General features: G+C 41.7%; 2 protein-coding genes and 1 pseudogene across 2 annotated transcripts; 2 read left to right on the top strand and 1 right to left on the bottom strand.

Annotated features, from left to right (window-relative positions):
- The first annotated feature begins 1,029 nt into the window (after positions 1-1,029).
- Positions 1,030-1,961, top strand: LOC140380616 (arylamine N-acetyltransferase, pineal gland isozyme NAT-10-like). Its single transcript, XM_072464473.1, has one exon. It carries the CDS (start codon positions 1,071-1,073, stop codon positions 1,944-1,946), a length of 876 nt encoding a protein of 291 aa, XP_072320574.1. The 5' UTR covers positions 1,030-1,070; the 3' UTR covers positions 1,947-1,961.
- A 3,607-nt stretch (positions 1,962-5,568) lies between these two features.
- On the bottom strand, positions 5,569-6,733 carry LOC140380722 (short-chain dehydrogenase/reductase family 42E member 1-like; annotated as a pseudogene).
- On the top strand, positions 6,673-8,915 carry LOC140380957 (arylamine N-acetyltransferase, pineal gland isozyme NAT-10-like). The gene is made up of 2 exons (XM_072464940.1): positions 6,673-6,756; positions 7,450-8,915. Exon 2 carries the CDS (start codon positions 7,452-7,454, stop codon positions 8,325-8,327), a length of 876 nt encoding a protein of 291 aa, XP_072321041.1. The 5' UTR covers positions 6,673-6,756; positions 7,450-7,451; the 3' UTR covers positions 8,328-8,915.
- Positions 8,916-10,177: the final 1,262 nt, after the last annotated feature.

Raw genomic sequence — 10,177 nt, 5'->3', positions numbered from 1 at the left:
GCAGTGCTCTCACGTTTCTTATGTAAAAAAAAAAAAAATTACATTAAAAAACGGAATTGACAGAGACATTTTTTTTTTGTATGCGCAGGAAAACGTTTTGTAAGCGCAGGAAAACGTTTTGTAAGCGCAGGAAAACGTTTTGTAAGCGTAAGTGCTGGAATGTGTTTAGTAAGTGCTCATAAAGAAGCGTTACTAAAAATACTTACCGGTGGCTTACTACCAGTCCTACTCCTCCTTCTACTAATATTTGTATTAGTGTAACACTAGTTTTTGTGTGTATTTGTTGTGGAGTGTTACTTGTAGTTAGTAGGTCGTGTGTGCCAAAGAATCACCAGAAGAAGCACAGCTCCTCAGGAAAACCTTTTAATCGGGATCAGAACTTCCTTTTTCTCGTCTATATCCGGGATTACGTTTTTATCTAAACCCACGTGACCTATTCACAGCAAAAAAATATTATGCCACATAAATAGTTCCATCCAAATAGCCCATCAGAATGGTATTATGGCATGCAAAACAGTGAACAAATGTAAACATTTCTGGCAGTTTTTGCAGGGGTAGATGCTAATCTATAGGGTTAAACACAATTTACATCAACAAACAACAATTAGTTAAAGCCAACACAAAATTACATAAATTATTATTAATTACATAAAAACTAAAATATCATTATAAAGTTGAGAGAGAAAAAGCATTTTTTTGTAATCACAGGATGGGCTGTTAAGATTCGTGAGAGCACAACAGAGACTATTAGTGAGAAAATACACATGTTGAGCGAGGACCATGGATCTATTATATTATCGCGAGGACGCACAGTAAGCAAAGTACATCACTACATTCTTGCTCTCAGATTTATAGTTTTGCTCTCTCATAATATTGAAATTAAAATAGTGCCATAGACCTTACTTTTTTCTTTCTATGATGAATACAAACTTGGTTCCGTTTGAAATAAAATCATTGGGTAAACTTAGCTTTAGTCTTTGATTTAAAGTTTTAAAGTTTTGGATAGTGTGTTGAAGATTGCAGCAGGATGTAATGATCAAAATAAAGTTAATTATGTATTTGTTACAGGTATGATGGACCTTAAACAGTATTTCAAAAGAATTGGATTTTCTGGATCTGCTGAGAAACCAGACCTTGCCACTTTGAAGTTAATCCATAAACTGCATGTTATGTCCATTCCTTTTGAAAACCTCAGCATTCACTGTGGAGAGAAAATAATCATGGACCTTGACGTAATCTATGACAAGATAATAAATCGCAGTCGAGGGGGTTGGTGCCTTGAAAACAACTACCTTTTTGGTTGGGTGCTGCAAACAATGGGCTATGACATCACAATCCTGGGCTCCAGAGTTTTCAACAATAGTCTAAATGACTTTGGTCCTCTTGACAGTCATCTCATAAACAAGGTTGTGATAGACGGGGAAGCTTACATTGCAGACGTAAGCTTTGGGGTCTCTTACCAAATTAGGGAGCCCTTGGAACTCGTCTCAGGGAAGGATCAAAGTCAGGCAGCAGGTGTTTTCCGTCTTCTTGACAAAGGGGACATGTGGGTAATGGAAAAGACTGGCAGAAAACCTGAAGTCCTCGATCCAGCATTTGCTAAATCACGTCTGGTGAAGACAAAGCTGTCAAAAACAATCTACTGCTTCACCATGGAACCACGAGGCCGGGATCATTTTATTGAGATGAGCCACAAACTTCAGACAGATCCTGAAGTGCTGTTTACCAACAAATCCATCTGTTCGTTGCAAACACCAACTGGATTTAAAGCTCTCATTGGCTGGACATACAGCCAAATCACATTTAGCCCTGATGAAGGTGTTGATTTTTATGACATCAAGGATATCAATGACGAGGAGTTGGAGAAGATTCTGTGTGGAGAATTCAATATAAGACTGGTCAATAAATCACAGCCAGTTGACAGGACAGTAATGTACACACTCTGAAAAAGTGTGTCCTGAATTGTCCAGCGGCGGCTGGTCCATTAAGGGCCGCCCCCCCTGTCAATCAGCCAAGTGTGTACATTTGTTGTGTCTAAAAACAATATAATTTGTTCAGAATTATCTTATATTCTTATCAATTTAAATGTGTAAAAGAATTTTATATATATGATACTTTGTTTACACGCCGCGCGGTCTGCTGCGTTGGCGCAGCCTGCATCACTTTCTACGTACACTTGGGGCGGTTTGAAAAGCGACCCTGAGCCCCATAGAAAAGCAATGGGGATTTTTAACCAATCAAATCCCAGACATGTGCGCGCACCGTACGCGGAAGTGCCACACGCCGTGTTTTCCGTGTTTACGTCTTAAAACTGCATCTACAGACGTCTGTGTACAAAAAGTACGTCCAAAACCATTGAGCTGCTCGACTGTTTGCTGGCTGTGAATATGAAACTATATTCATGATGAAGTGAAAGTGGTTGATTTCATATTATCAATCCAAGACATGTGATCTGTCAAACTCCGTTACCTTGACAACAAACACTAAAGAGGAGTGTTTTTTAAATTTTGTTACCTGGATAAGGCTAACCCAAAGCATTAAGTATCGCTTAACTTCTATTCATAAAAAATATGCTTTGGTTATTAGAAAGCCCATGAACGAATGCTATAAATGACATGTCTTTAAGAACAACTTTCCATACAGCAATAATGTCTGTGATAATTAAATATAAAAATGTAAAACGTTAAGATAAGATAAGATAAGATAAGATATTCCTTTATTGTCCCACATGGGGAAATTTCATTGGTGCAACGCAGGTAGATACAGAGATAGATACAGAAGAACAGATCACTTATAGGAAGTCTGAAAAACACTTTCAGTAGAAGATCTCCTATAAATAAATAAATAAATAAAAACTCCCATAGACAAATAAATAAATAAATACATAAATACCATTGCATGTGATCACGACAGTAATTGCACATGAATATGTGTCACGACAGCACATAGATTGCACATGAATTTCACATGAATTGCACATGAATTCCAACAGCAATTGCACATATGACAGAGTTGCACATCAGTATTAGGTTAGGTCAGTATTGCGAGTGTTCAGTACTAACAGTTTTTGTTATAAAGTCTGACAGCAGCAGGAAGGAAAGACCTACGGAACCTTTCCTTCGCACATCGTCCACACATGCAGTTCAGATAGAAGCTGTTTTATGAAACACCAACAATTGTTTGTGTTTTTATTTCCTCTTCAAGTACTCTGCACTATAAGTTACAGTATCACTGATATTTTTGTTTTGCTCTTTACAATCTGATATTTTATAAAGTGCAAAATGTAATTTCTCACAAATGGTATCTGCCTCTAAGTCATTGTATTATCATTAACAAAAGTAGAAAAAAGTGTGTTTATTAATTAATTCAATTGTAAATGTGGATTTAAAATATGTATCCATACAGTCAATGTTAAATATTAAATTTTGGACATTTGAAAAAAAAAACACAGTCATGACAAATAGCCCCCCCTATTATTTGCACCACCAGCCGCCACTGGAATTGTCAATGATCCAATGGCTATAATAACAAATCTGAACAATGAACAGAATAACAAACATAGGAACTTGCTTTGGTGATACGGTGCAATAAAACAATGAACAATGAAAAAATAGGCTTACTATGTACACAAGATTTACAGTTGAATTAATGTAGTGCAGAAAGTGAACAGTGCAGTGAGTGATTCAATTATGGTTGTTATTATAGCCTATATACCTTATTTACTGTATGCCATCAAGCTTAGAAATAAAGTAATCTTGAGTCTGAATGAAAACTATAAGCCTAATGATGACCTTCTTCATTGGATTGTCTTGGTCTACATTCATACAATGTCAAAAATGTATTTTGTGAGTGGTCGGTGGGGCTTCTGTGAGTCTACTCAGGGCAGCTGTGGCTTGCCTTGTTCAATAGTAGCTTACAACTGGCATGAGTATAGATTATGGACTGAAGTCATTATTTGTAGGAACATGTTCGATGTGTTCCTCTTTATAACATTTGTCAAATACAGTGTTTGTGTTATGTTAGATGCATAGTTGTAACCAAATTCAAAATAAAAATAATAAATATATGATCTGATTCTGACAAATGTCTGTTCTTGGAGGTCTAGATGTAGTTATTCATTCACCAAAGTAATAAATAGTAAAAGAGGTCATGGAAAATCTTGTGCGTCCCAGAGCCCTGGAGACGTACAGGTCCTGCAGAGATGGAAGTTTGCAGCTGATCACCTTCTCAGCAGAGCGCACAATGCGCTCTAGTCTCTGTTTGTCCCTGGCTGTGGCTCCAGCGTACCACATGGTGATGGAGGCGGTGAGGATGGATTCAATGATGGCTGTGTAGAACTGCACTATCATCTGCGCTGGCAGCTTGGCTTTCCTCAACAGCCACCGGAAGTACATCTTCTGCTGGGCCTTCTTGATGAGGGAGTTGATGGTGAGCTCCCACTTGAGGTCCTGGGTGATGGTGGTGCTGAGAAAGTGCAGGGAGTCCACGATGGTGATGGGGGAGTTTGTGATGGTGAGGGGGGCTGGGGGGCTGTGACTTTCCTGAAGTCCATGATCATCTCCACTGTCTTTAGGGCATTGAACTCCAGGTTGTAACCGCTGCTCCAGGACACCAGCCGTTCCACCTCCATCCTGCAGACAGACTTATCCCTGTTCGAGATAAGCCCGAAGAGGGTGGTGTCGTCTGCAAACTTGATCAGTTTATTGGAGTCGTGGCTGGAGGTGCAGCAGTTTGTGTACAGGGAGAAGAGCAGGGGAGTACACAGTACACAGCCCTGGGGAGCTCCTGATAGTCCGAGTGTCTGAGACATTCTTCCCCAGCCGCACGCATTGCCTCCAATCCATCAGGAAGTCAGTGCTCCACCTGCAGGTGGAGTCAGGCACATTGAGCTGGGAGAGCTTGTCCTGGAGCAGAGCAGGGAGGATTGTGTTGAATGCAGAGCTGAATTCCACAAACAGGATCCAGATGCAGCAAGATGAAGTGGAGAGACAGGTTGATGGGGTCGTCCACAGACCTGTGACGCTGTAGGCGAACTGCAGGGTGTCTAGCAGGGGGGAGGTGAAGGACTTGATGTGGGGGAGGACCAGGCACTTAAATGACTTCATGACTGCAGACATCAGTGCCACAGGTCTGTAGTTATTAAATCCAGTGATCTAGGGCTTCTTTGGGACAGGGACAATAATGGACGACTTGAAGCAGACTGGGACATGGCATGACTCCAGGGAGGTGTTAAAAATGCCAGTGAAGAAGGGGCTCAGCTCGCCTGCACAGTGTCTTAAGGTGGCTGGAGTGACACCGTCTGGCCCAGCAGCTTTTCGGGGGTTGGATTTCTGGAATAGTCTGCTTACCTCCTGCTCCTGAACTGTGAGAGTTGTGGGGAAGGTGGGGGGACCGGGGTTGGGTTGGCAGAGGTGGCCACAGTGGGGGAGGGGTGTCAAATCTATAATTAAAGGTGCTGCTGGGCTATTTTTCAGTTGTCTGCGAAAGGGGGGTGGGGGCTCTGGGCTTGTAATTGGTGAGAAGTCGGAGCCCACACCACACAGAGGTTGTTGTTTGAGAACTGCTGCTTCAGACGCCCATTGTACTGAGATCTAGCGCTCGACACCTCCTTGCTAAATGTAGTAAAACTGGCAGACGCACTTTTGGAAATGAGTATCCTAATCCTTCAAAAGCGGTCTAAAAAATTGTCGACGGGTTGGCCATCAGAAATAAAGTAGCCTTCACTAGCAGAGAGATGGTGTTTTTCTGCAGTTAGAGCCTCTGCGGCCAATATATGTGCTGACACCAAGTTATCCACATGAACAAACTCCACGAGGCTGGTAGGTTTCCCATAAACAAACCTGAAAATCCCCTTCTCAATGTAACTCACAATCCTAGGTAAGTGCCTCTGCTCACCTGGCCCGTAAATGCCAGCGGGTCTTAATGCACAGGTTCTTAGCACCCCAGAATCATCTGGCAACACTGTTCCATTGGCTTTTAACACAGCCATTTCAGCCAGGGACTTGGTTCGGGAGTAGTGGTCTGGATGAAGATGGAGAGGAAGATAAGGAAGACTTTCATCTCCATTTACTATTTCTTGGCCGCCAAACACCACGTTGAATGTACTTGTGTACACCAGTCTTGAGACCCCATGCTCTGAGCAAGCCTTTAGGATATTTTCTGTGCCTTGAATATTCACCGCTTCAATTAATTGCCAATTAAGTTGTTCCCTGCCTGACATGCCATAGGAAGCAATGTGAAACACACAATCCACATTTATGACAGCTTTCTCAACGTGTGCATAGTTTCTCACATCACCTTGCACAAATGTAACATTTTTTGGCAGTTCTTGGCGGGGTGGTGCTGTGTCAAACAGAGTAACCCTGGCCCCCTTTTCCTGGAGGGTGGATGCTAATCTGCAGGGTTAAACACAATTTACATCAACAAACAATTCGTTAAAGCCAACAAAAACATAACATTTTAAGTAAAAGCTGCAAGATTTTATTGATAATACAAGCAAACTCAGACAGCTCAGTTTCAATTAAAAAAAAATAGTATTAACCTTGACAGTGTGCAACAGCGTCACCTTGTGGATGAATTTTGAAACTGATGTTGATTGTGCAAGCGTCAAAAAAAAAAAAAAAAAAAAACTCCCGGAAACCGACGTATCCACGTATTAACAGAAGTTAAATAGTGGTGAAGAACAACTTTGTAACGGAGACTTTTCCTGCCATTTTCACAGGGAAAAGATCATCGAGGACGTTGCATCAAATCTAGGTGCGAACACATTTTCTACTACAATACTAACACTTTATAGCCTCTTAACATTAATTCTTTGCAAATAACGTGCTAGCATGGATATAATTCTACTGTGCTACTCCAGTTGTTTTATTGGAATGCAATTTTGTCCAATAGTCTGCACAGCTACTGTTAGTTACAGACAAGCCTGACTTTGATTGTGTTATGTTTGTTTAAATATTACAAGGGCAAAAACATAAGAATATAAGAAGTTTTTGATGTATTTACTGTGCGTCCTCGCTCAACGAGTCCACCGTCCCGCTCTCAAAATGTGTATTTTCTCGCCACCAGTCTCTGTTAGACCATTCTGCGCTTACAAAATGTATTGTTTGAATATAAAAAAGAGGAATAATATTAGCAAAGAAAAGTTGAGAGAGAAAAGCATGTTGCGAAAATACACATGTTGAGCGAGGACGCACAGTAAGCAAAGTACTACGTTCTTGCTCTGAGATTTATAGTTTTGCTCCCTCATAATATTGAAATTGAAATAGTGCCATAGACCTTATTTTTTTCTTTCTATGAAGAATACAAACTTAGTTTCATATAAAATAAAATCATTGGGTAAACTTAGCTTTCGTCTTTGATTTAAAGTTTTAAAGTTTTGTATAGTGTGTTGAAGATTGCAGCAGGATGTAATGATCAAAAATAAAGTTAATTATTCATTTGTTACAGGTATGATGGACCTTAAACAGTATTTCAAAAGAATTGGATTTTCTGGATCTGCTGAGAAACCAGACCTTGCCACTTTGAAGTTAATCCATAAACTGCATGTTATGTCCATTCCTTTTGAAAACCTCAGCATTCACTGTGGAGAGAAAATAATCATGGACCTTGACGTAATCTATGACAAGATAATAAATCGCAGTCGAGGGGGTTGGTGCCTTGAAAACAACTACCTTTTTGGTTGGGTGCTGCAAACAATGGGCTATGACATCACAATCCTGGGCTCCAGAGTTTTCAACAATAGTCTAAATGACTTTGGTCCTCTTGACAGTCATCTCATAAACAAGGTTGTGATAGACGGGGAAGCTTACATTGCAGACGTAAGCTTTGGGGTCTCTTACCAAATTAGGGAGCCCTTGGAACTCGTCTCAGGGAAGGATCAAAGTCAGGCAGCAGGTGTTTTCCGTCTTCTTGACAAAGGGGACATGTGGGTAATGGAAAAGACTGGCAGAAAACCTGAAGTCCTCGATCCAGCATTAGCTAAATCACGTCTGGTGAAGACAAAGCTGTCAAAAACAATCTACTGCTTCACCATGGAACCACGAGGCCGAGATCATTTTATCGAGACGGGCCACAAACTTCAGACAGATCCTACAGGGCTGTTTACCAACAAATCCATCTGTTCGTTGCAAACACCAACTGGATTTAAAGCTCTCATTGGCTGGACATACTGCCAAATCACATTTAGCCCTGATGAAGGTGTTGATTTTTATGACATCAAGAATATCAATGACGAGGAGTTGGAGAAAATTCTGTATGGAGAATTCAATATAAGACTGGTCAATAAATTACAGCCAGTTGACAGGACAGTAATGTACACACTCTGAAAAAGTGTGTCCTGAATTGTCAATGATCCAATGGCTATAATAACAAATCTGAACAATGAACAGAATAACAAACATAGGAACTTGCTTTGGTGATACGGTGCAATAAAACAATGAACAATGATAAAACAAGCTATATAAAAATAAAGAATAGGCTTACTATGTACACAAGATTTACAGTTGAATTAATGTAGTGCAGAAAGTGAACAGTGCAGTGAGTGATTCAATTATGGTTGTTATTATAGCCTATATACCTTATTTACTGTATGCCATCAAGCTTAGAAATAAAGTAATCTTGAGTCTGAATGAAAACTATAAGCCTAATGATGACCTTCTTCATTGGATTGTCTTGGTCTACATTCATACAATGTCAAAAATGTATTTTGTGAGTGGTCGGTGGGGCTTCTGTGAGTCTACTCAGGGCAGCTGTGGCTTGCCTTGTTCAATAGTAGCTTACAACTGGCATGAGTATAGATTATGGACTGAAGTCATTATTTGTAGGAACATGTTCGATGTGTTCCTCTTTATAACATTTGTCAAATACAGTGTTTGTGTTATGTTAGATGCATAGTTGTAACCAAATTCAAAATAAAAATAATAAATATATGATCTGATTCTGACAAATGTCTGTTCTTGGAGGTCTAGATGTAGTTATTCATTCACCAAAGTAATAAATAGTAAAAGAGGTCATGGAAAATCTTGTGCGTCCCAGAGCCCTGGAGACGTACAGGTCCTGCAGAGATGGAAGTTTGCAGCTGATCACCTTCTCAGCAGAGCGCACAATGCGCTCTAGTCTCTGTTTGTCCCTGGCTGTGGCTCCAGCGTACCACATGGTGATGGAGGCGGTGAGGATGGATTCAATGATGGCTGTGTAGAACTGCACTATCATCTGCGCTGGCAGCTTGGCTTTCCTCAACAGCCACCGGAAGTACATCTTCTGCTGGGCCTTCTTGATGAGGGAGTTGATGGTGAGCTCCCACTTGAGGTCCTGGGTGATGGTGGTGCTGAGAAAGTGCAGGGAGTCCACGATGGTGATGGGGGAGTTTGTGATGGTGAGGGGGGCTGGGGGGCTGTGACTTTCCTGAAGTCCATGATCATCTCCACTGTCTTTAGGGCATTGAACTCCAGGTTGTAACCGCTGCTCCAGGACACCAGCCGTTCCACCTCCATCCTGCAGACAGACTTATCCCTGTTCGAGATAAGCCCGAAGAGGGTGGTGTCGTCTGCAAACTTGATCAGTTTATTGGAGTCGTGGCTGGAGGTGCAGCAGTTTGTGTACAGGGAGAAGAGCAGGGGAGTACACAGTACACAGCCCTGGGGAGCTCCTGATAGTCCGAGTGTCTGAGACATTCTTCCCCAGCCGCACGCATTGCCTCCAATCCATCAGGAAGTCAGTGCTCCACCTGCAGGTGGAGTCAGGCACATTGAGCTGGGAGAGCTTGTCCTGGAGCAGAGCAGGGAGGATTGTGTTGAATGCAGAGCTGAATTCCACAAACAGGATCCAGATGCAGCAAGATGAAGTGGAGAGACAGGTTGATGGGGTCGTCCACAGACCTGTGACGCTGTAGGCGAACTGCAGGGTGTCTAGCAGGGGGGAGGTGAAGGACTTGATGTGGGGGAGGACCAGGCACTTAAATGACTTCATGACTGCAGACATCAGTGCCACAGGTCTGTAGTTATTAAATCCAGTGATCTAGGGCTTCTTTGGGACAGGGACAATAATGGACGACTTGAAGCAGACTGGGACATGGCATGACTCCAGGGAGGTGTTAAAAATGCCAGTGAAGAAGGGGCTCAGCTCGCCTGCACAGTGTCTTAAGGTGGCTGGAGTGACACCGTCTGGCCCAGCAGCT

The sequence above is a fragment of the Eucyclogobius newberryi genome, unplaced genomic scaffold (assembly GCF_026437365.1).
Source record: "Eucyclogobius newberryi isolate DKJ021-1_F unplaced genomic scaffold, fEucNew1.0.hap1 SCAF_5, whole genome shotgun sequence".
Classification (NCBI taxonomy): Eukaryota; Metazoa; Chordata; class Actinopteri; order Gobiiformes; family Gobiidae; genus Eucyclogobius; species Eucyclogobius newberryi.
The sequence above is the reverse complement of the archived record's forward strand: the minus strand, read 5'-3'. Positions and strand labels throughout refer to the sequence as shown.